At 52.6% G+C, this 25,704-nt stretch overlaps 1 protein-coding gene across 4 annotated transcripts; it reads right to left on the bottom strand.

The window, feature by feature from the left end:
* Positions 1-173: 173 nt before the first annotated feature.
* VWA1 (von Willebrand factor A domain containing 1) lies at positions 174-24,770 on the bottom strand. 4 transcript variants are annotated; one of them, XM_074560362.1, is made up of 8 exons: positions 24,585-24,770; positions 24,214-24,318; positions 22,939-23,059; positions 13,650-14,213; positions 7,128-7,406; positions 5,882-6,154; positions 4,852-5,121; positions 174-4,189 (listed from the first exon to the last, which is right to left on the bottom strand). In XM_074560362.1, exons 3-8 carry the CDS (start codon positions 23,009-23,011, stop codon positions 4,149-4,151), a joined length of 1,500 nt encoding a protein of 499 aa, XP_074416463.1. In that variant the 5' UTR covers positions 23,012-23,059; positions 24,214-24,318; positions 24,585-24,770; the 3' UTR covers positions 174-4,148. The 4 variants fall into 4 exon arrangements, with proteins under 4 accessions (XP_074416463.1, XP_074416465.1, XP_074416461.1 ...); XM_074560364.1 differs by lacking the exons at positions 24,214-24,318; positions 24,585-24,770 and adding an exon at positions 23,825-23,998; XM_074560360.1 differs by lacking the exons at positions 24,214-24,318; positions 24,585-24,770 and adding an exon at positions 23,277-23,618.
* Between the last annotated feature and the right edge of the window lie 934 nt (positions 24,771-25,704).

The raw sequence follows: 25,704 nt of genomic DNA, 5'->3' as shown, positions 1-25,704 counted from the left end.
CCGAGGCGTCTTCTGATTGATGGAACGACGCGGCGGGCTCGGCCAGGGAGGGGAAGGCGATTGGCTGGGGAGCGGGGCGGTGGGCGGTGCCGCCGGGGTGGCGACGGGGAGCGGAGAGGGACAAAGTGGGGCGGGCGGCGCCATAGCAACGGGAGCGCGGCCGCGTTGCTAAGGGCCGAGCAGGGAGAAATAACGTCCGTGCGGCCGCTGGAAAAGGTGTTTTTCGCCGGCAAGTCTGCTCCTCCTCAAAGGGCTTCACGCGGGAGGCGGCATAAAGCGGATAGAAAAGGGCAGCGGAGGAAAAAGGAAGGAAAACGGCTGTAAAAAGCCAGAAAACTCGCTAAAGCTCACAGGCGTTAGGAGGAGCGGCTGAGGGAGCTGGGGGTGTTCAGCCTGGAGGAGAGGAGGCTGAGGGGAGACCTTCTCGCTCTCTACAGCTCCCTGAAAGGAGGGGGTACCGAGGGGGGGTCGGGCTCTTCTCCCAAGGAACAGGCGATGGGACAAGAGGGAACGGCCTCAAGTTGCCCCAGGGGAGGTTTAGGATGGATATCAGGAAAAATTTCTTTACTGAAAGGGCTGTCGGACATTGGGCCCAGGGCAGTGGTGGAACCACCATCCCTGGAGGGATTTCAAGGCGGGCAGACGTGGTGCTGAGGGGCACGGTTTAGCGGTGGGTTTGGCAGTGCTGGGTTGATGGTTGGACTCGATGATCTGAAAGGTCCCTTCCAACCTCGACGACTCCATGTGAAATCCTGGAACTGTGTAAAATGTAGAATTGTCCTGGTTTCAGCTGGGAAAGGGTTAATTTTCTTTCTGGTGATTGCTGTGAAAACAATGTCAACGATACATGCTGTTTTAGTTGTCGCTAGGCGATTTTTATACTTTTCAAGGACTTTTTTCAGCTTCCCATAGAAGCCGAGAAGGATCACAGGCAGAACCGTGGAATGCCCAGTGGAATATTCCGTACCACTGGCATCGTGCTCCATATAGAAACGAGGGTTGGTCAAGGGGGGTGGAATCCACGATCACTGCGCAGGACAGAGACAATTCACCAGGTGGTGAGAGTGACTTGTGTCATCATTATTATTATTATTGTTATTTCCCTTTTCCGATACTGTTCTATTAAACCCTCTTTATCTCAGTCCACGAGGTATTTTTTTCCCCCTTGCCCTTTCCCCTTCTTTTCTCCCTCTTCTCCCTGCCCTTATGCGGGGGGCGGGGGGAGAGGAAGAACCGTACGAGCGGCTGCGTGGCCCTACCTGCCGGCTGGGGTTAAACCATGACAAGAACACAGCCTGGATCAGCGTTCAGAAGCGGGACACGGGCAGTCCTTCATGCGTCTTTTTTTCTTTAGATGTTCATGTTTCTTCCCAAATGCACACTTGAGTAAGTCTCTCAAAAAGTTCCTGCAGAATGCTTGATTTTTCTAGCAGACTCATCTCTCTCTCTCTATTTATTGTTATTTTAATTGTTGGTGACCTAGCAGATTCATCACGTGTTATATAAATCAGTGTTGGCCCTGCTGCGTGATTCCACAGTGCCATGCACACATTTTGGAACACCAATACATTGTCAACGTCGTTAATGTCTGTTACATTATTGAGACTTATGTATTTCTGAAACATTTTTTGAGGGGAGTGGGGGTAAAGTTCCCTGTAAACCAGACTATGAGGTGACGGGTGGAATGCTTACTTTTCGTATGTTTAAAATCAAGATGAATACCAGCTTTTCAACCCATACCTCTCCTTAGAACGAAAGCTACACTTAAGAGATTTGCCCATAGTGCCCTTAAGAACAAAGTAATCATTCAACAGCTCTCGTATTGTATATTTAATTGTCTTCAAAAGGATGCATTACAACTGGGGGGAATGACACATTAATGTATTAGTAAACTATGCAGGGAGTTGTGCAAAATTAATTTCTGCCCTACAGCAAGAACGAACAAGATTATCTTATTGCATGAGAGATTCCAGAGGCTTTATCTTCCCCCCTTAGCACAGAGTCTCCATTAAGATTAATCAGTCACAAACGCGCATTCCAAAGGAGAACACAAATCATGGGAAATCTTCTTATCGAGTTAATGAATGACTCGCCTCCCTCCTCTCCCTTCCTCCTGCACAAGAAGACAGCCCAGGGGAAATGCTCCGTAAACCTAGACATGACGAATTGGGCACTTGGGAGACAAGGTCGGTGACAAAGTTCCTCCCAGCTCCGAAAGGAGTTGGTTCAAGAAGTCCCTAAGCAGAGCTAAGGGAGGGTCTGCAGGATGGAGCGACGCTGTATGGGGGCTCTCCAACATACAGCACAGCTTTGGGAAAAAAAAAAAAAAAAAAAAAAAAAAAAAAAAAAAAAGAGTTCCACGTGTAGGACAAATAAGCAATAAATTTAAAATAGAGCAAGCGTTACTAGGGGAAAGTGTTCCCACCGATGCTGGGGTTTGTTACCAGAAAAGTATATACATTTCTTTACAGCCCTAAGCCCTGAATTTGGCAACCGTGCTGCTCTAATGGCTTTGTCGCTAGGTATTAAAATTGTGGTGTTTTTTTTCCAGCTCCCCTTTCCGAAGAGTAGCTTCGTGACAGCAAATTCAAGCCTGGGGCCAAAGGGAAAAAAATCAGATTTACTCTTCTCCCCTAAAAACCTGATTTTTTAAGCGTAGCTCAAGCTTAGCGCTAGGTGGAAGCCCAGAACGAGACACCGAAGATGTGCTAGGTGTTTTCTAGAGTGCAGAGGATAGAGCCTGGAATGATAGTGGTGGAGACTTGCTGTCCATAATTAGTCACAGGACAGGCTGATTAATCTCCATATAGCTTCTCTGGTAGCGGAACTCCCGTCCAATTTGGTGAAACCGATTGCAGGTATGCCACAGTAACTCAGCGGTCACGATCCAGGCAGGACCGCGCCGTTCTTTGGAGGTGTGTATTTGAATGAGAAACAACAATAATAACTGCTTTAGACGGTCTTGCTGTCTGGCTTTTCTTGACTCACTGCTGCTCCTTGAGCTCAGCGGAGGGCTGAGAGCTCTACACTACTCTGCCAGGGAAGCCAATTCCCAAGTTTTTGAGTTTCCTGCCCTCTCAAGACTGATACCAAATCCCAAGGCAGATGACTTCGGGGAACTGAAGCCTTTGATGTCCAGCTGTAATCTGTAAGTCATTACAGCAGATGACTTTAACGCCAGTGCCAGAGGGAGAGCGGAACAATGTTGATGAGACTCAAGAATTCAGCAGGCAGCCAGTGAGCAAACTTTTCTGCTGGAGCGCTCTGAGAGTGCTCCTCAGCCCTGGCCTGGCACGGCCCTATCGTTCTGCTTCTCAAAGTTCACCAGCCAAGCTCTGCCATAAACCAGGGACCATCTGGGAACACTACGCTGCCCCCGCACTTTATAAGGATGTCTTTTATAAAGTGTCTCCATGTGCTGGCCAAAGGCCAAGTGGGTTAACAACGTCTTTTCCTCCTCTTCCCAGAAATCCTGCTGGCTTTGACCCCATCTCCTCTGCATGCTGGGTATTTTTGTGTTATTTTATTCTTCTTTCTCCTAATGCTTTTCCCTTTCCATCCCTGAGATGCTCTACTTTTTGGGATGCCTAATTTGAGCTACCGGCTGAGCACACTGGGTGAGTTGAAGGAAAGCTGCTCTTTATCCGGTGTACCGGTTCCAATGGCTGTTGCCAGCAGGAATGGATTTGGCCACACGTGATCTTTCTCTGAGTGCAGGTGCCCAGAAGGAAAGGCCAGGGCAGCCAACAGCCGAGCCTTGAACACGCTCATAAGCTGCAAAAATAAAACTGTATCAACATTTAATAAATAGAGAACAGGCGGTAAGCAAGCAATAGTGAGGATTCATCACTTCTTTGCCTTCGGTTTGTTATGTGTCAGGCATACGTATGGAAAAGAGGGTACAGATTTGGGATCTATTAGTTGGATTGGTTGTTCCATCCAGCCAAGCCAAAAACCTTTAAGCTTTGGGAGAAACTTGGCTGAGGACAGCCTTTCGGCTTGACAATCAGGACACCGCAAGGGACAGTCCAGGCTGGGAGATGATCTGTGAGCTTTCTGGTTTCCTCCCCTGATCCCTCCTTTTTGTCCAAGTCTTTGTCTAAGCAAGATTCCTTGCTCTGCCGGGAATCAGTTCACTCCAGAGTCTGTCATGCTCTCTGTCTGTGCTTATATCCTTGGGCCTCTGTAGCTGGGAAGAAGAGAAAAAGGACAATGTCAGCTTTATCCACCCGTTCTCCGAATTTGACTGAGTCAGAGATCTCCCCGTGGTCATCTTCACTGTCATGCCAGCCTCCTGCTGGGAAAAAGGCTGTGCTTCTGCACTGTCACGCGGCTGCTTTCTAGCTCTTCCTTCACTTCAGCCTCTCAAGAATCCCTTTGTGTTTCATGACAGTAAGCGGCTATTGGGCAGTGGAAGGAGGAAAGCAGACGTGTTGTGCCTCAGCAGCTGTGTTTAATACTTAGCTTGTCCCTGCCACGTTGAAAGTGAAGGGTAGCCAAGGCTTCAAATGACTTTTAAACAACGCTTCCAGTGCCCATGCCAGCTTTTTGCACTCCTCCCGCCCTTGTTATCCCAACGTAATTACAAGACTGTCTCCACTCCACACTTTTTCTCCCGCCTGCAAACATAACGCCACTAGGAGGAGTATTGCTGATAAAAATGGGGAAAAGAGCCCATCTTTGGACAGCACCTTTTGGGCTGGTAGCTGTGATGAAGCCCTGTTGGCAAGCTAGCTGATGAGCAGGGAGCATTTCAGCCACGAGAGCTGCTCTGTGTTGGATCTCCGTGCCCTTCAGGACACTTTCCCTTGGCTAAAGCGCCCCAGGACTCTGCCTCGCGCCCCAGCTCACCTGGCTGCATGTGCACCATGCGGCACAGCCCTTTGCCTGCCTGGTTCTTGTACATGGGCTTCACGCACACTTTGTTGGTGGTGCCCGAAGCCAGGTCTGTGAGGAGCACGCTGTGGATCTGCGGCGAAACGCTGATGACAGACGAAGGGCCAGTTTGCCGTCGGCATCTGACTCTGTAACCAAGGACTTTGCCATCGGCGGAGTCCCAGGAGGCTTTCAGGGTGTTGGGGCCCATGTCTTCAAAGCGAAGGTGCCTCACTTTAGAGCCCTCTAGAGAAAGAAGATTCGTGTTACTACGGGGCATTTGTATGGCGTGGTCCTTATGGCCCAGCTCCTTTTTCCTCCAGAGGGGACCGCTGAGAAGGGGTTGCCAGCCCGCCTGGTCTTTCTCTGCTGTAGAGACGCAATATCCCACCACTCTACACCTCCGCACTGGAGGAGCTCAGCCTAATTACTCCTTACCTTTGTCCTGGTACCAGCAGGGAATACTTTTGTTGGTGCTGTTGGAGGCTGGCTGGCCACCTCCCACACCCTCAGCTGCTGTTCTCCTCTGACCTCCTCACTCCCGAGTCCCCATAAGAGCTAGATTTTGTCTCCTGCAATATATCTTTACAGGTACCTCTTCAGAGCAGAAGCTTCTGCTGGTGAAATTTCCGCCCCTCTGACGCTAAATCACACCAAAGAGGAGATAGGAGGGAAAGGCAGTTTTCTTTCTTCCTTAGGGAGATTCAGGGATCTCCAAGTCTGTTCTCCTTGTGGCCGCACCACCAGCTTGGCAGCACGCACCCTGTAACAGCACTCATATTGTGCGTGGCTGCTTTTCTTTCAGCTCTATGCCGTATACATCTGCTACATCCTAACGGCACGTAAATGCTGTTCATCAGAAGCTGCAGCTTCCCCCTTCTCTCAGCCCTCCCCAGTAACCGGGCTGAGTTCCCTGCTTTCACCTACAGGCGGATGGTCTGTGCAAAGAAACAAGAGACTCCTCGTGCCCGCGGAGTTTCCTATCAGCAGAGCGCTGCTCACTCACCTTCCTGAGTGCACGCTTTAGCCGACAGGGACTTCTCCTTCCCCGATTTGTAGACTGCAGTCACCGTCACTAGATAGGTGGTATTGGGTGCCAAATTCTCCACCACAGTGCTGTTGTGCTTGCCGTCCACCTCCAGCAGCTTCACCGAGTTCCCAGGGAGCGGTCCGTACAGGATCTGATAGCCCATCACGCTCTCCAGTGTAGGAGCCCAACTAACATGGAAGCTGCGTGGCCCGGACTCCGAGATGAGAACCTGAGCTGGGCTTATTTCCTCTGGAAGAAATGTAAAAAGACGTGAATGAGTATGTAATTGTCATGGACATTAATTCAAGGCATAAGGATTCTGTTAGAGGCGCAAAATTGACCTGCACCATATTTGGCTTCCAGGAGGTGGAAGAAAATCCATCCAGCAAATGGATGGTGATAGTCATCCAAATCAGCACGACCCAGCTCAGCCCTAAGAAAATGGTTTCTCTACCTGTGCAGCCAAAACTTTTCTTGCATGCATTAAAATTAATATTGGGTGCAAGTTCATCCTGACTCAGATTTTCTGTGGGCCGCGTTTCTGCATGTTGCGACCCAGCATAGATCTGAGTTGCTCTTGTGGCCCAAATGACCAGTCTGCACCGAGGGGCTGGCTTCTGCTCTGAGTGCTCCCCCTCTCCTTCCCTCTTACACAGGGGCTCCCCAGCATGGATCCACCTGCCTGGAGAAGCAGCATGAACCCGCTTCAAGAGCGTTGCTCTCCTCCAGCTGCACCTGCAGCCTCAGGTAGGAGCCAGGGATCTCCTTCTTCCCATAGCAACGAAGGCCAAAATTCCCCTTTGGCACTAACCCACACAAGGCAGCGCTGCTCCTGCCTGCCCGTCGCGCTGGGCTGGTGAGTAAGTGCAGCAGCCCGTGCTTTACCCCACCTCAGCCCTGTTAAATACTTGCAAGCTGCAGCTCCTGCCGCCTTCTCCCAGGGCAGCGGGCTCTGCTTTCCTCCAGATTCATAGAGATTTTGAGGGTTGGAAGAGCATCTCGTGACCATCAGACCTGCTGCCCTGTTCTGGGCAGTCCACAACACCTCTCTAAGGAAGGAGCTGGCTGCTTATTACGTTCTGTCCCGACCACGACCATCTGCCTCCTCCAATCGGGCCACGAGGCTGTGGGATGCAGACCAAGGGCTGCCCTGTTTGCTTTGTGTACGTGAGGCTCGGCACGGTGGAGGCTTCCCCCTTGGTCACGACTGTGCCCGTTTTACCTGCCAGTGTAGTAACCCTCGTTGTCTGGGGAGGGAAGTAGTGGACGTTGGATTCAGGAATGAGTGCCACCTCGTAAGTAGTTTCTGGTGCAAGGCTGCTTAGCGTGAGGCTAGTGTGAGCCCCGGACACTTGCTTTGTCCTCTTCCTTGCTAGATCACCTCTTGGGGCATACTCTATGGTGTAGTAGCCAGTTTCCTGGGAGAGAAGTTCAGGCCACATCAGGCGGAAGCTGCTTGAGGTGATATCTACTGCATGGAGCCGATTTGCTTGGATAACATCTGGAAGAGGAACAGTAGCAAGAAATCACTACTGACGTTAATGCACAGAAGGTGGCCCACCTAAAACAGAGGCGCTTCTGGATGGGAGGCGTAGGCTACGACAGCTGAAGTCACCCAGGGGTAGCCAAGCCCCTTCGTAGCAATTCAGCTCTCTTTGAGAGGTTCAGGAACACAAAGCCAAATCCTGGAAGACAAACATAAAGCTAAAAAAAAAAACCCCCAAAAAACGTAAAACACGTTTCAACTGAAGCAGCAATATCTGGGTTTTCACACCACTCCGACCTCTCGGACAAGACCCTTTCGCTGAAGAGAGCTTGCAAAGGGAACACCTACGTCCCAACCGCCACGAGGTGGCATTTTGGCTAAAGCAAATTGCTTATGTGTGTCTGCACGACAGGCTCCAGCTCCAGAAACCTACTGCAGCCTGCCTCCTCGGCATGTCCAGCCTCAAACCAGCTTGCCACAAGCCTCCAACTTGCTCTACAAAGCCCCAGCTTTCCCTCTCCATCCTCTCTGCCTTGTCCTCTGTGCTAAGGCCAAACAGTGCTGATGATCTGCTGCGACAGGGAGTCCGGGCACAGCCAGGAACCGTGTCCCTGCCCACCCAAGCCTGCCTTCTGCCACCAGGAATTAATCTGGAGCGGTCCAGCAAGTTCTGGGCAGCCGCTGCTGCCGGGCAGATGCGTGGGAGTGACTGTCCCTGCCCAAACAGCCAGCTTCCCACGCCCGGCAAGACATTACCACGTACCCGACATGGCAAGCGGCAGCGCTGGCACCGCCTGTGGCAAAGCTGGAGAGAGAATTTGGGCACCCAGGTCCCAGAACTCCTGCGGGGAGTCATCCCGAGCTCCCTGTGGAAATCGCCTACCAGTGAAACCAAACCACCAGATTTTGTCGTGCACACGAAGCAGCCCAGAGCGTGAAGACACACTTTCCTCCCTGCTCTCGGGGCAGCGACTGGGGACTGCCCGGGATTTGCTGGGGCGGCTGCATTCATCCCAGCTGAAGTCACTCCCTGCAGTGTTTCACAGAGCTCTGTTGTTTGTGACATTCGGCATTCAGAGACACTTCTTGAGCTATTCCTCCCCTCTCTCTCCCCCTGCACAGAGGCTTCTCTTCAAGGCTCGTGCTACCTTTGAGTTTTGGACACAAACACCTCTTCGGACGCCCTGCGGTTCCCCAGCTTCCTTTGCTACCTGTCCCTTCTTCCTACACCCGTGGTGTCCTGAGCTCATCTTGGGCACAATTCCACCGTTCTCTGCTCTTCCAGACGGGCAGAAACACACAGGACTTTGTTTCTAGCTCCAGGGAAGTGGCATACAAAGATGTAAAGATGCTTTTCTTCTCTCTCTCTCTCTTTTTTTTTTTTTTTTTAAGGATTTTTAAAAGCACCCTGACCCTTAAAGAAGTGCATTTGCTCTGCGCAGGGGAAGTCCTGAAATCTTAACGATAGCACCCTCCGTCTCAAGCTGAAATACTTCAGAACACCATAAGTAGCTCTCGCTGGCTGCCCGTTACACGGAGGTAAAGGGAGGCACGAAAGTCTGCCCAGACCTGCAGGAGAAGTGAGGGTAGCCTTGTGCTCTCAGACTGGTCCTTTAACTGGGAGAAGATCAGCTCTCCTCCTCCGAGCTGCTCCGAGTCCCTGCCAACTTCCCCGTACCAAAGAAAGCAGCCTCAGTTTTTCCTCTGAGCTGTTCCTTGGCTCTCCCAGGCGGGCAGGAAGGTTTCCCTGCCCGCTGCCGTCCCCAGGCGCTGCCAGCAGCGCTCCACCCGGCCGGAGCTCGGAGGAGGCAGCACCGCGGGGCTGGGATGCTGCACCCTTCCGTGAGCCCCGCGACTACCACTGGCCAAGCCACAAAGGAACAGGGGAGAGGCCTCAGCGCCAAAAGTCCTGCCAAAAACTCAGGGAATGGAAATAAGTCAGTTCGGAGGCAGGGCCCAGGGGCACCGTGAATAAATCAGGCAAGATTTAAGTGACAGGGTGCAACACTTGAGGGACGCGCTGCAGGAGCCACAGCACATGGCTCTGCCCCTTGTTGCCAGATTACAGATGTCTTGAGTTATAAAGAGGGCAAAAAAGCCCCAGAAAATAGATGCCCGTGGTATGCTTGTTATGCTTCACGGCACCTCCTTGTTCCCAGAGGGAAGCAGCAAGTTAATCTCTTTTATTTGACTGCCGTGGTTTAACCCCAGCCGTAGCGAGGACCGGGCAGACCCCCTGCACCCCGAGAAGGGCAGGGAGAAGAGGGAGAAAAAGAGGGGAAAGGGAAAAAACTCATGGGTAAAGATAAAAACAGTTTAATAGAACAGTAACGGAAAAGGAAAATAGCAATAATAACAATGTTAAAAGAATATACGAGACATAAGTCACTCTCACCACACGGTGAACTGGCGCCATCCCAGCAGTGATGGCGGATTGCCCCCCCTGCCAGCAAACCCCCATTTCTGTACTGACCGTGACACCTATGTATGGAATATTCCACTGGGCGTTCCACTGTTCTGCCTGTGCTCCTTCTCAGCTTCTGTGGGAAGCTGAAAAAAGTCCTTGAAAAGTATAAACATCGCCCAGCAACAACTGAAACCGCATGCGTTATTGACGTTCCTTTCATACCAAATCTGAAACATAGCAGCCACCAGAAAGAAAACTAACCCTATCAGGACATAGACCCAGGCAGCTTCTGACACGCTTGTCTTCCACCTCCTGCCTCTGGGTGACTTGAAACACCGTTTCACGGTGACAAGTTTTCTGGCACCCCATGAACACTGGCGAGGCCAAGATTAGACTCGCAGGAATGCTGCGACTTTCACGATGCGCATAAGAAACGCAGCCAGGCAGCAGATGAACCTCGTCGAGCCGCGGGTACGCGATCCCCTCTCTGCAGAGGCTTCAACTAGGACTTGGGACAAATCACTTCTGCTTCCTGGCTCTATTTCCCTACTTTGATATGGATGGGAGGAGGGTTCTGACTCTGGGAGGGGGGAACACGCTTCTCCATTAGCAGAGCGGACATTCAAGGTCTGAGATCACTCCCTCTGGTCACCCGCTTGTATTCAGCGCTAAGTGAGGATGTCAGAGGACTCTACACTCAAAGCCTTCGCTGCAGCAGAAGTTATCCAGGACCTCGTTTCAGACCACACTTGTGTTGCCCCGAATATGCACGGGAAGCGGCTGATGTTTTGTGACTGCTGGGCAGGTGGGCTCCTGCAGAACTTGGCGCAGAAGGTGTTGCCAAAGGATGAAAGAAGTCAGCTGCTGTCTGTTCAACTGGCTGAGTGGAGAGCAAGTGGATGCTAGCACAGAACCTGGTGTCATCTCAAAGGAATGCCTTGGTTTCACAATATCGGAAGGTCCTTCCCCAGAAGGAGAGCCCCAAACGCCATACACAGGGTATGTAATATATAAGATGCAATGGAAGAAGCCTGAGATAGTGTCCCCTTTCCTTCACACTAGGAAAGGCAGCGGTATTTGCCAGGAGCCGGCTGTGGCCATGGCTGGGAACCATAGCCTGCTGCATTTGGAGACTCGTTGTGCCGGGACCATGCGCCAAGGAAAAAGAGAGGGAGTGAACATACACATCCATCCACAGTCCCTGTCTTGCTCCCTTCTGCAGAGCAGCATTACTGCGGCTATTTCAGGTCCGCCATGTCTCAGAAGCAGCCCATCTTCTCTGCTCTGTGACACAGGCTTTTCGAAAAGGGAGCTGAGGCAGAGACGTCACGTCCCTTGGCTTCAGCAGAGCCTGTGGCGGGACAGAAGTATAGTTTGGAAGTGTAGGGCACCTTCCTTTTGTCTCCTTGTCCAAGTAGTGGCTGCCTTGGACTGAAAAAACCCTTGTGAAGTCCACGCTCAGCCCTAACTGTTATATTATTTCTCTGCTCAGATCTCCGATCATATTCTGAAGGCGAAGATGCTTCTTAACTGAGCAACCCCTACGTAAAGGCGTCTGCCTCTGTATCATGAGGTACAGCTGCAGGGACTGAACTCTTTCAGGGAGGGTTCTTCAGCCCACCGGAGACAACAGCAACTTGGAAGCCAGAGACCATCTTGTTGGAATATCTGTGGAGCTGGCATGAAACACCCCATTCCTGGAGAGGAGGTGGAGGGAGGAGAGCAGCTCTTGACAAAGCCTGTTTGTGCACCTACAAAAGGCTTTTTAAAAACAGTAGCAAGAGATGAAGATAAGATAGCAGTGGTAATGAAACCAGTCTGGGCCATTCCAGAGTTGGAAAGGCCTAATTTCTGCTTGCCAAGGATTCTGTCTGTCCCTGCTACCCCAGGGGCCAGGAGCAGGAAGGCTGGTGGTGAGGGCTGCCTCTTCCAGGCAGGGAAGAGAGGACATATGGGGCTTTATTAAGGCTAACTCGGGTGATGTTACCAATGTCTGGTATTTTGCTTAAAGCACCAGCCCCTGGATTCACGTGGGAACCTCACATTCCATTAAAATCCCAGCCTAGTAACTTCTAGACCTGGTGGATGCGCAGAATACTGCCCTCGGGCACAGGAGAGTATTTATTACCTTTGCAGATCTCACGAACTTCAAGCCAATCTTGTGCTGCAAGGATATGCAGGCGATTTCTCATTTGGGGATGCTATTTTACACCATCTGGATTCAGGATGCGCTAGGAGCTGAAACAGCCACTTGAAACGAAACATCTGGAGGGGTCTGTGTGGCATCTGCTGCCGTAGAAGGACCGGTGGTACTGCCCATACTCACACTGGAGAGGGCGGAGATTGGAGGACTGGAGGAGAACACAGTCCCTGTGCGTGATTTGTTAGGTGACCGTGGTTGGAAACAAGAAGAAATTGCTACTTGTAGAGGATTTTGTGGAAAGGGTTACTTGGACACTCCAAAGCCAGCTCTAACCAACGCACGTAGCAGAAGCCAAATGGGGAATTAAAACAGGATTTCCAATGGAGAGAGAACCTCCAGAAAATGAATGGAAAGTCTGCAAAGTCATAGTAACTCCCTCAGCTTCCCAAATAAATCCAGAGGCATCTGGGAGGCTGGGGCTTTACAACGACGGGCACTCCCACCGTGATGACATTCAAAAAAGAACATGCCTTGTGCAGTGCGGCATGCAGATCAGCGGGAGACATTCCCCTTGGCTTCCAAACGCCTGTCTGCTGGCCCAGAATATGGCCTTGGGTCTCCTCAGACCCTTTTCCTGGATGCTTTCAAAAACAGGACTGCTGAAAAAAAAAAAATAAAATATTAAATCTGGTGTTTGTTCCTGCTCTCTGCACGGCAACCGCCACAACCATGCTAGCAACAAGGAGGTAGCAGTTGGCCGGCTACGCCTGACAAGTTGGGGCTGGGATTTTCTTCCAAGGGCTGTGCTAGCCAAGTCGGGCTATAGATCTGGCGGATGCAAGAACACGTTACAACAGGGGATTTATGGAACAAAAACATTCCTCTCCGACAGTCTTCATGCTGATAGCAACCACCATCCTTAATTGCTCTTTGCAAGAGGGAAAAAAAAAAAAAAAAAAGCCAATTGCCAGCCCCTCGTAGGCAGGAGTTTGGGATGTCGGTGTGTGCCAGCCACTGCGCCGGCACATGATGATATATATAGGAAATCACATTTAGCCTAGAGAAGAGTTTAAAGGAGCTGACAGGACCAAACCCTTCCCAGGCATACACGTCCCATTTCATGTATTCAGGGTCTTCAACACATTTGTGTCCTCCGCCTCCATCAGACGGCAGAGAGCCAGGCAGCACTTCAGAGACAAAAACGCACCCTGAATGTGAAAATCAAATTCAAGGGGCTGAGGCACCTTGCTCCCGCAGCCAGCAGCCTCTTACTGCGGTTAAAGCGAGCCTTCTCGGGAAGCCGTTGGTTAACAGTTGAGCTGTGCAGGTGGGAGCATTTTCATGCCACGCTCGATTTGAACGGATGCCTGCGACCTGCGTGACTCATTTCAAAGTCTTGTGGGTTTCTAAGGAATCCAGACAATATGCTGCCTGAGCCTCCTTCCTTCATTATCAAGTGAACAACTCGTTACAAACACAAGTTCGGCTCACTAGCAGGTCTGCAGAAGGGAATTTGTCCCAATCAGTCATGGGACCTTCCAAGGAGAATAACGATATTTGTCGCAGACCTCCTAATGTCCTTGGTTTTTACTGGGACCTATAGCTTTGTGGACAAAGCACCTCACGCTACCTGCCCTGCAGAGCCGGGCACTAACTCGTATTCAGCCCGGTTGCAATCTCCCAGCGACCCAGCCCAGCCCCGCTGTACCTCGGATAGCATCTCGAAGCTCCTCTGTGATGATGGGTAGGTCATCAACATCCACAAAGTGCAGGTGCTTCTCAGGAGGCTGGCTGGCAGCAGCAGAGAGTTCCAGGTAATTCCCCCGTCCAGTGCTGACAATGAAGACCGTTACTCCCATGTCCTTCAGGAGCTGCATGGGCTCGGAGATGTCGTCGGTGGAGAAACCATCTGTCACCCAAACCAGTACCTTGGGCACATCTGGCCGGGCACCAGCTTCATCACTGAAGAGCTTCTCCTTGGCATAGGAGAGCGCTTTGCCGGTGTTAGTGTCGCCCATGAGCTGCTGAGTGTCCCGGATGGCTTGTTGCAGAGTCCCACTGGACAGGTACCGGTCAAAGGGGAACTCCATGGTGGGCGTCGTGCTGATATGGATGATGCTGGCCTGGACATCTTTGGGGCCAAAAGTGAAAGGTCGCACAAGGTCCCACATGAATTCCTTGACTCTGGAAAACTCATAGTAGGAGACGCTGCCAGAGCTGTCCAGTAAGAAGAGGAGATCTCCCTCTGAATTGGAGATAGACGGCTGGGGACCTACCAGGGGAAGAGAGAGGGAGGTGCGTTAGTGAAATGGTGTGAACCCTTCCCTGCACAGCCATCTGCTGGGAACGCTTGGTTATCCGGTGCCAAATCTCAGAAATCGGTGAGAATTTTGCTGGGTAGAGACCCAGCTGCACAGCAGGACTGTGACCTGTGTTGGACTGTTTGTCTGCCACTGCTTTCTTTGGGTTCCGTCTCACTTTGGGACGTCGCAGCTGCTCATCCTGACCTACACCCTGCCCGGGGAGAGAAGGCAAAACACTGCCGTGGAGCTGGAAGGAGCTCTTGGAGGCACTGCAGCACCAGCAGCCTTGTGCTGATCTGCCCATGGGACCCTCTCAGCGGCACGCGTCAAACACACCACCCACCCCACAGGGTTTCACGTTGGCCAAGAGGGTGAGAGACGTGCAAAGGAAGAGTTGGAGCACCTCAGCGACACAGCAGCAGCAGCCCTGAGCACTGGTGGTGTGCTTGGTCCATCGCTGTGAAGGATGGCACAACATCCAAGCCCGCAAGTGGTGTAGCTGCCATATTCCACGTTCTTCAGTCGGCTGAGACAGCCGACAGAGACCCCCAGCAGAGTCAGCACACCTCAGCCCTGCCGCGTGCAGCTTGCCCTCTGGCTCTTGGCAAAGGCCACCGCCGCAGACAAGGTTGGCCTTTTGGAGCTCGCTCCTTTATCAGGTTCTGCACCTCACCCAGATCAATCGCCACCCAACGGCGGTACGGCTGAAGATGCATCTCACCTTCCCGCTGTGGTGACCTCTCCAGGGGCAGGCTGGAGTTCCCCCTGCCCGCATTGGCTCCCTGCTCCCCAGGCTTTGTTGCCAAATTGGTTTTAAAGTCATGTTTTACAGACTTGCGGAGATAAAAAAAGACAGTGAGGAGGACTAATAGCTACTTTTTTCCTCCTTTCCGTTCACATGCATGATCCCTACCGTATCGTAAGGTCCCTACCAAGGATCCCTACCAAGGAGCTACTTGGACGGCTACAGAACAGACCCCGTGTCTCAGAGGAAAAAGGCCAGTCGTGGGAGAGGAGAGGCAGGCCAAAACCCTCTGAAAAACTGGGATGAAATATGCCTGACTTCAGGCTAGTGCCTGACTCCTGAGAAAATACAGCGCCTCATGGAACGAGGGCAGGATGAATGCCTGATATTCGTCTGGTCCAAACTCAGCCTAGATGCATAACACGTGGGAGCAGAAAATACCACGGCAGCAGTGAAGGGAAGTAATTTCCCAGGACACTAATCTCACCTCCTCATGCTGGGATCCTGCTGAAGCACAGGGGGCTGGAACAGGGCAGGAATGGGCAGGGGAGAAGAGATGCCCTGGACCTGGCACTGCAGGAGCAATGGGAGCTCTGGCTCCGGAGCACACCTTGCACTTCCACGCGCACGAAACCACCCGACAGTCTTTCCGGGCACAGGCTATTAACCCAGGACAGATAAACTGAACGGCCAGGGCAGTGGGAAGGGGCAGGAGCTCAGGAGCAGGAATCAGGGCAGAGCCAAAAGTACAACCCGCAAGTCCTGGATCCTGCTCTCACCGCAGGAAAAAATGCCTCTGAACTACATCAGCTTGCGCTGACACCCCTTCTTGCACAACACCAGGCTGATCCCGAGTGCTTTCTGCTCCAAGCTGGAGGTGGACACGTTCCAGGAGCTGGGAACATTCCTCACCAGCCTGATCCGTGCCCCGTGCCAGGGAGCAGCCTCTGCCATCCAGGGCGGCAGCCCCAGAGGAAGAAGCAAACGGCTGATGGCAAGACCGAGACCAACTGCCAAGGTCAGGAGCAACCTCTGGGCCTGAGACAACGTACAGGTTTATCCCATCTTCTGACAGCGGGAGAAAAAAAAACAAGCCGTATTTGGAAAAGAAAGACATGATAAAGAAACTTGATGAGAAAACGTGCTGGCTGCGCTCCCCCAGGAGAGGCGGCTGGTTCTCAGAACTGGCTGCCTCTCGGTCCAAAGGCTACAGTCCACACGCGGCCGGCAGAAAGCTCCCTCATTTGTCCCGCTGCTGGCAGGGACGCCTGCAGCGGAGGGACCCCTCCCTAGATCGCTTTTTAAGAGCTGGGCTAATGGGATGTTTTCTTGCTCTTCTGAACACATACTGACCTCCTTTCCCAGACAGCCTTGGGAGCAGCACCTCAAAGGGGCTCTGGGACAAGGTGTCTGGGAAAGGGCTGCGCAGACCCATGTGTGCGGAAGAATGGCAGGAGGAACGTGCCTGTGAAGGTGTTGGCCTGGAGTCCCGCTCCATTCGACCCATTTTCTTACCGTTTCGATTAAACTGCTGTGTGGGAAGCACAAACACATAAGGGACTCCTCCTTCTACCACTCTCAGAGCTTGGGAGATTTACAATAGCTGGAATATCAATAATGAGTTTGGAATTCTTTTAAGCACCACCCTGCTTTCTGACAGCTTCTGAGGTGCAAGAAGGGAGAAAAAAGCCTTCGACCAGAGATCCCTGCCAGCACATTTGGGCTCCTCTGTCCGTGAAGGGATCGGGAATGTGGGATGGCCAAGAAATGTGGGCTCTGGAGCAGGGATGGCCGCGGTGCAGCACGCAGTGGGTGAGTGCTGGAGCCACGCGTGGGAGCCAAAACCACAAGGCAGTCGACAGCAGAATGGAAAGGCTCCCATGAAATTAATTGCTCCAAGGAGACAGCTCGTGCAAACAGTTCTCCCCCTGCAGAAAGCCATGTCAGGGCAGGCCCAGAGATAGCAAGGAGCCTGGCGGAGATGAGCAGGGGGTTGCCAAGCCCCCGCTGGGGCACTACACCGAGAGGCAGCCAGGAGATGGCAAAATCCAGAGGAGGGAAAGGACCAGGGGAACGGTCTGTGGGCACGAGGGGCGGATTACACGTCCTGACGGCGAAACCTAGTGACCTGAGCACAGAAAAGACCACGAACCAGCATGAACACAGCCATTCAGGGCCCAACACAAGGGCCTCAAGGGGGAAAACAGAAGGTGGAGAAGTGGTCCGGGCTTGAGCCACAGGGAACTTGATCCTCTTTGCCCAGTTTTCATTTGGACGGTCTTTGCCCTGCTATTAATTTCCCTCACCGAGCACCTTTCAGATGCCTGTCTGTGCAACTAGGGATGAGCGTCCCGTCCCACGGCAGGGATGGGGATGTCTGTGTGCTCAGGGACGTCACGGGGAGGTACGCCGGAGAAAGGGCCGGGTGTGCGGGGAATGCCCGCAGGCTGGGGGACAGAAGTGACACGTGCGAGTCAGGACCGCACCAATTGCACGTGCCACAGTAGAGGTGTGCGCTGGAAGAAAGCCAGAGCGCTTGCACACACGGTCTGTAAACACGCACATAAATGTGCTGCCCACAAGTCACCGTGCTGCTACAGAGACCGAGCCAGCACAGGAACCGCTCTCCTGTAGGTGCAGAGACATCCCAGACCTCCCCAAACAACAGCAGAAATCCGATGGAGCCTTCAGAAACGGAGAACCTTAGCGTTACTTGGAGGTGACTAAGCAAGAGCTGCTAGGAGGAGGCCGGCGTGGGACCTGCGATCTACACGGATTACAGCCAATTCCGCGTGACCCAGCAGAGCTCAGCCCTGCGCTGCAGACACACACACCCCCCCGCCCCCAGCAACTTGGCACCCACAGCTGGGCAGAAAATAAAAGTGAAGTCCAGCGAGCTTCCCTGCTTGCCCACAGCAACGTGCAATTTCATCACCACATCACACAGCAGAGCTGAACCTGTGACCAACACCCGTTCCTAGAGCTCCCTACCTCCTGACGGCATTCCAGCAGGGCAGAGCAACGAGGGCTTCGTTTATAGCTTCTGGCGGCGTGAAGCAAGTCAAACACACGTAGCCACGGCTCTGTGCTCTCCCCCCCTGCTTGGAAGAAGTACAAGCCACTTACTGGGCTGGCAAGCCATAGCGAGAGATCTTGGCAACGTGATTGCCGCCTCCCAGGAGGAAATCATAGAATGGTTAGAGTTGGAAGAGACCTTAAAGATCATCTAGTTCCAACCCCCCTGCCATGGGAAGGAACACCTTCCACCAGACAAGGTTGCTCAACCATTGTTTCTCCCCTCTGCTCCTCACCAGTTTGAGGAGCGTCACTCCATTCCCGAATGTCGCAACAAACAGCCGCGAAAGCTTCTGACCCTGGCAGGGCAGGGATCAACGGCCAAAGGACATGGCTCACAAGTGGTAAACGGGGTCACGCGCACCAGCACCCTGGGAACTGGGAATTCACCACCAGGGGGAAGATGCAAGCAAAATCCCACTACTGCCAGGACTGCCTTCGTGGGTGAAAACCAGCATGGAACACCTGCTCAAGGGAGAAGAACATCAAAGGAGAGTCAAGAGCCAAGCCCCTGTCAAGCTGCACTCTTGACTGTGCCCCGCAGCTCAGGGGCGCCAAGATGTAACGTCCTTTAAACACTGGTTTACGTAAAGTTAGCGTCCAGCAAGCACTGGTTGACCCATCATAAGCTGCTGGAAATAGCTGTGTTAATTTGAAGAGCTACAGCTTGATACCACAGTGTTCCGCCTGGCGGGTGGAAAGCACTGGTTAACAGCAATTGGTTAACAACTGGTTAACAGAAGCAACAGTTAGACTGGTGGGCAGGTATACATATTTTGGAGCTACAGGGATTGTCCGTGGGTGGAGCTGAAGGCTAATCCTTCATACAGGCAAATACCATCACAGTTACCTCTGCTTGACACTCAGCCCCCATAAGATGGAAAAAAACTCCTCCCATTTAGATTTTGTCAGCAGAAAGGATCAATAAAAAAAAAAAAATCTAGACCAAGGATCTCACTACATCAGGAGCATGGCAACGCTTATAAAGTGACCGGACACTCCATCGTCCTTCTCTTCAGGTTTAGGTTTTCAATTCCTTCATCTTTCTTGCTGCTCTTTGTCCTCCATCCAATGCAAACATGCCACCCGTGCCAGAGGTGGGGCTGAGGAGGTTCGTTACCAGTAAATCCCCGACATTACGCAAGCGGCGGCTGTTTTCAAGCCGTTTTCCCGTGCTTTACAGCAAAAAAAAAAAGAAGATCGGCTGTTTGGCAAGGTGCCAAATGAAGATTTCTCACTTTGGGTGGGATTCTGAGAGAAGGGGCACCCATCAGCACCCCCCCGCCTCCCCCAACGGCAAGCCTTTGCTTCTTGAAGGGCTGGGGAATAACTCTGCAGACCTCACATCATTGTGCTCTGCTTAAGTCTAGGTGTTGAGATGCTAGCTGTTTAGCTTAACTAAGTAAGTTTTAATTAGAATAATTTACTCAGGGTTATAATATGGTGTGATTTATGCCGTTTGGCTCCTTTACTTGGCACAAGAGAGATTTTGGGATTTGAGATTCAGAGATTTGCTGAAGCCTTTAGGCCACGATAGAGTTAATTTCCTTAGTAATTTTCCTCGCAGTGGGCACAGTGCTGTGTTTAGTCTTTTAGCAGGAGGAAAACGTCGATAGCACACTGAAGTTTCGGTAGCGTTTTCCCTAAGTCTGGGACTTTTCAGTTCCCCACGTTCTGCCAGCCAGCGCAGGTGCACAAGAGGCGTAAGCCAGAAGATAAGGAGGCGACAACCCTCGGCAGAGACCGCACATCAACAAGGTAAGAGCAGCCAATGGCCGGCCTGGACACAGAGAGAGAATCCAAGAAGGTGTTAGAAGATCCCACACCAAAAATCATCGCCGGACTAACAAACAGATGCGTGAAGAGCGCGAGAGGGGCGGGGGTAGAGATCGCAAGGGTATCAGTGTTTGACGTCCCTGCCTGGAGACACCCAGCCCGTCCTGACCCCGCTGCTGGACCTTTGAATTAAATGATCTATTTTTATAAAATCCAACGGCTGCGAGTCTGCTGTGGGAAACCCGGGGTCGAGCCTGAAGAAGGAGGGAGCGCGGCCGAGAGTAAGCGTGTGTGTGATGAGTGGAAAGGGGTACCCATCGGCTCTTGGGGGTCACCCACTGCAAAGGGACCCTGGTCCTGGCAGTTAAAGACTCGGGTGGTGAGTGTGGGATGCCATGGCTGGGGTGTGAACGCTGGGGCCGCGGCTTCTCCTCTAGGGAACACCAGAGAACACCTGGCAGTACCCGGTTGTCACCCTCCAGCTGGTAGGTGGTCAGCAGACAGAGGTTAGTCACACAAAGAAGTGTTTTGAAGGGATCGATACGGGAGCAAAATGTCACCGTGGCGTCGCAGTGCTGCCGATTGAAACACTTGGCTTTTCCAGCAGAAAAGCAGCTGGTCGGACTTCCCTGTCTGACACCGAGATGCTGACAGGAGACATCCGCTTCGAGAGCCCTCTGCACACTCAGCTGGGACCTGACCACATGCCTGATTTACACGGGACTTGGAACTTGCAGAGCGCAAAGGATTTAACAGCCAAAAAGGAACACGTCCTGTCTTGGTTAACTATATTTGAGATCCCATGTTTGTCTTCCCTTCTCGCTGTTCGGCCAAGCAAGGGAAAAAAAGTTCTGCTCCGAGGGGAGCCAGGTTCGGAGGCTGGAGAAGGCAATCGGCTCTTCCCTGTGGCCCCTCGGGATCACAGTGAGAGGCAGGTGGAGACAGGAACCACCTCTCCCAGAAGGAGGGGTGTCCCACCAAGCCAGCCCGGAGGTGTCCGACACATAAAACCATGTCAGAGAGAGAGGCCCGTGCCACGGGAGGTGGCTACACCACAGGTCTGTGTAAGGAGCCGAGCTCCACCAAACAAAATATACCTGTGTGACTAAAAGCCCAAACGGCCCGTGCAGGTTCCAGCTCGTCCGTGCCACAGATTACAGGCTGTAGGTTGAGGAACGGCCCTTCAGACAAATTCCTCTGGCAGGAAGGAAGCTGGGTTGCCATCTCTTATGATCTTTTCAGGAGTTTCACTATCTCTGCTCATTTATTTAGAGCCTCAAGGGTCCTGGAATCATGGAATTATGCCAGGTACGGAGCTGTGCTTCAGAGATCAGTAAGTGCAGGGCCCTCTGCAAAGTGCGTACGGATGGGCCCTGTCTTTATTTTTCACTTGCTGCACCCACAGGGACGGCAACGTCCCCATCATTTTCTGCTGACGCTAGTCCCGGGTAACCAGGTAATGACAACCTAAGTCTCATTTATCAAAGCCCGAACTATCCAATGGTCCTACTTTACACTGATGCAACAGAGCTCTGAACCTGGACCCAAAGGGGAAAGCGGTGGAACTGGTCATGCGATGCTCTGCCGTGACTTTGTGCCTTGGTGCACCTCATCATTCCTGAGCACGCAGAAGCACCACAGTCCACCCCGTAGCTTCCTCGCTTTGTCCACTGCAGCTGAGAATAAAGCCACGATCATTCACATTCAGTCAAGTCCCTCGGAAACAGTCACGAGCACGCATCCCTGCCTCTCAAGCAGTCCCTCTCATGGTGTGATCACGACACACCAGCACGGCACCTCCAGACAAGAGCCAGCCCATGCCCAGGAGCCCTGCCAGAACGGCTGTTTGCTCAAGGGCGCTTTAGGGAGCACCCGGGAGGAGCCGAGGAGGTCCCACATCAAAGCTGCTGAGGAAAGGGCACCTTGCCCACCAGCAGGTTCCTTTCCTCTAAAGGAGCTCGGCAGCATCCAAGCCTAAGTCAGCGCATCAATAACACAACACACACAGCTTCACCTCTGGAGCAAGGCACGATCCTTCTGGAAAGCCACGGCTTGCTTTTCCACGTACTCTGAAGGTCTCAGCATTGTTCTCAGCCTGGGCTGGGGAGCTGCCACACACACTCCCCCGGCAGCAGAAATGCACGGCAATAGGAATGACTGCCGCCTGCGTGGACATCGGGCACTGCGACAACGCCAGCGGCAGCGGTACCATCCTGAGCCGGCCTGTCTCAGAATCCAGGGACAGAATCCAGCACCCTGTAAGGGGATCCGAGCAATAACACCGCCTGCTCCACACCAGAGGCAGAATCAGACCCCAGCAGCCTGGGCTGCTGTCTGAGGACCTCCCGTCCAGAGAGGCAAGAGGTTCACTTCTCCTTTCACACTGGATTACATTTCCCAGCTGCAGTAAAAACCAGCAGTCAAAGAACAGACCCTTTTTCTGCTTGTGAACACAAGGCAGAGCAAAAATCATTGCATCAGCTTAGCCATCACGATGTGGGCTACGTCTTCTGCCCAGCACGTACAGCGCAGGGACCAGAGACGAGACGTTCATCTCCTCCCCGTCCCTCTCCCCGCTGCCAGTTCTGCGAGACTGACCCATAACCATTTTCCCTGAACGGTAGCCAAGAGAAATCATTTTAAAGAGGAAATATAAGGATTGAATTACAGAGATTAGCAGGAGAACAAGACGGGCAGGTATAGTACCAATCCCTGGTTTTACTTCTGTTAATCGCTGTGCCTCAGTAGAGAGGTAACAGTGCGGAGTCAGGACTTTCTCCATATGATCGCACTGAACTGCAAGTTTCTGAAACAAATACCTTTCCTTCTACTGGAAACAAGCAAGATAAAATTTCTTTCTAATGTGGCAATTTTAGAAAGGTTTTTTGTTTGTTTTGTCCTTGTGCCAGCAAAGTAACATACAAGTATAACAGGGTTATATGTTTTTTATATACACGTAGGTGTTTATACACACCTAAAGCAGCAATATAACTTCAGCTTTTATTCCGAAAGGCGTTTTACGAGAGGCTTTAAGGACCAGGAGATATTAAATGGGGGGAAAAGCAGAAAGGGAACGCCTTGCCTTTTCAGGCACTCACCGCTCTCAGGTGCGTCCTGTCCCGCCGCCAACTGCAGCCACAGACCAAGAGAAAGCACTGCCTTGGCCAACATAGCAAAGCCTGGTCCCGGGCAAACTACCTTAAATCCAAAAGCTCGGCTCTGTGAAGGCAGATGAGAGGCTTAAGATCAGTCATATTACGCGCAAGGATCCACCAGATCCCAGGGTGCCACTTCTATGCCGCTCATGCTCTGAGATCCCACTGCTTCTTTACGCGTTTTGCTGGGCTGTGGTGTAAGCTCTGGCTCCTGAAGGCAATTTTCCTTCCACTCCCACCCACCCCCCCACACCCACACCCCCCCCCCCCCGTACACACACTCCTTTTAAAGTCATAAATCCATCTTGACAGGAATCGCTGGAGGAGAGGCACAAACAGCACCCTCGCCGCTGCTGCCGCTGCTCCTCTCCCCCGTTCAGCTTGCCCCAGGAGCGAGGATTCAATTGCAGGCAGCCCGCGTGCAGCTGGGCTGGTTTGGCAAAAAAAAAAACCAAAACCAAAAAAAAAACCCCATAAAAATATATCCCTATAGATAATACTTTGGCCCTGCAAGACGCTGGCAGCAGTCCAGCTACCAGGAGGGGGGGGGGGGGGGCGGGGAATAATAAAAAAAAAAAATAAAAGCTCAGAGAAATCCAAAGCTGCTCTGCTCTGGAATGAACTAGAAGAAGGAAAAACACGTATATAGAGGAAAGAAAAAGTAGAAAGGCTGGGGAGCCGTGCCCTGCCCTGGGAATATTGGCTAATCTTCTGGGAGGAGGAGGAGGAGGAGGAGGCTGAGCGTTCCTCCAGGTCCTAGCGCTACCCAGCGTGTCCCTTCCCCTCGCTGCCCCGGGGGGACCAACCGAGGCCACCCCGCGCTCCATACCCTGGCGCAGAAGCCCCCAAGGAGGGCAGACCCGCGGGAAGCGTCCGCTGCCGAGGTGGGGAGCGTGCGGGAAAAGGGCACGGAGCAATATCCTCCGGCGCAAGTGGTACACGCGAGAGCCTGCCGCGTGCCCGCTCATCATCTCCCTTCAGCGCGGCGTTACATACGCTCCCAAGTCTGCGACTTCTGAGTCAAAGGGTTCTCACATGCCTGAAAATAAGCCCGTGACAAATCTCTTACTGGATGACGGGGCACAAGAGTGTAAACCAAAGACCCCGGGTTCAGACTCCCCGGAGACGCAGCCGCTTTAATTCCCCTGCGTGCGGGAGACTTTTGCCAGAACGAAACCGGACCAAACCGAGTTTCCCTTCTCACGGCTGCCCGTGTACCTGCTTTTGGCTCCTGCTTGTCAAGAGGGAGGTGACAACAGTCCCTTTCCCTTTCTTCACTGTAGGTTTTAACGTGTGCTACTTCTGGACAGATCCAAGACATTCCTGGTGGAGAAAAGCTGGAAAGTTACACCCCATTACGAAGAGACCAACCAATCATCACCTCCCTTAACACCGGGAGTGCCCAAATAGACAAGCTAAAAAGTAGCAAGAAGGGAAGGTTTGGAAGGCTGTGGGATTTCTGAACCCGGTGAGCAATGTTTCCTCCTATTTGATCTTCCTCTCTCCTGGGAACCGTAAAACAGCGAACAGGAGTTAGGAGCCAAGGAGCTGTGCAGGGTGGAAAAGAAGCTGTATCCCAACTCACTAACCCAATGGAAAGTCAGACGAGGCCCAAGAAATCAGATCCAATTGAGAAACCACGGATTCAGTCAGCTGGTTCCATTTCCCGGGCGCTTGCTTGTGTTTCCCCTCCCAGTTTGGTACCCAGCCGCATCACGAAGGAGCTTTGCAGCATCAGGCTGTCCGATGCCTCAGCCCCACGTGCCATAACCCCATAGGAGCGACAGCCCCACATGCCATATCCCCACAGGGGCGACAGCCTCACCCACTGACTCACACAGGCTGGAATAAGCCTTATTCCAGGTACTCAAGTTAATTAGATACCCCTGCTCTCCTACCGAGAGCATGTCACCTGTGAGATCCCCTCAAAGATGGCACCTGGATCCTGCTGCAATACTGTGACCAAATACTGTTGCTAACCGGTTTCCCTGACACACGGAGCAGGGCTACAGCCCACTGAGTGAAGTCTGAGCTGCTGAGTTTTGCCTGACCATGGGCACAGTGGGCTCGATCCTTGCCTCTCGAAATCTAAAGCAGACTTTTTCCTCTGAAATCAGTGCCGTTTGGGGCTGCCCCTCTCAGAGTTGTGCTTACTTAACAGCACGCGTGGTGAAGTGCAGGTCCTCTAGCAGCGAGGCCGTCAGTCTGTGGTCTCGTTTGGCAAGCAAGCTTCCAGGGAAAAAAAATTACACTGCAAAGCAAATCACAGCGTGGTCTAATTCACCGATCTGAGCAAACTCATCGATTCCCATCCCACAGCTTCACGTTCAATTCGTTTGCCGGGGCATTGACCATGAGGGCAGCCAGGAAGGCAAAAGCCTTTCCAAACGGCTGTTGAGTGAAGCGCCCGTTCAGTCGCACCCTTGTTCTCTGCTGGTGAGCGTGTCCTCCTCGCTGTCCTCCCACCGGTCGCGTTCCCGACCTGGGAGGTGGAAGGGATGGGCTGGAGGCAGCAGGTGTTGCCCCACTGCAAACCATCTGCTTCGCATCAACGACCCTAGACATCCGTCCGCTCCTGTCCTTGTCTTCTGCCCCGTTGCCCAACGACCTGCAAAGGCAGCGGGCTAGAAACGCTACGGGTCTGGAGCCCAGGGCTCACGGATTCGTGTTCGGAGCCCCTTGGCTAGGGCTGGTGGGTATACAGAGATG

The sequence above is a fragment of the Larus michahellis genome, chromosome 16 (genome assembly GCF_964199755.1).
Source record: "Larus michahellis chromosome 16, bLarMic1.1, whole genome shotgun sequence".
Lineage (NCBI taxonomy): Eukaryota > Metazoa > Chordata > Aves > Charadriiformes > Laridae > Larus > Larus michahellis.
This window is presented reverse-complemented; position numbering and strand designations above follow the sequence as displayed.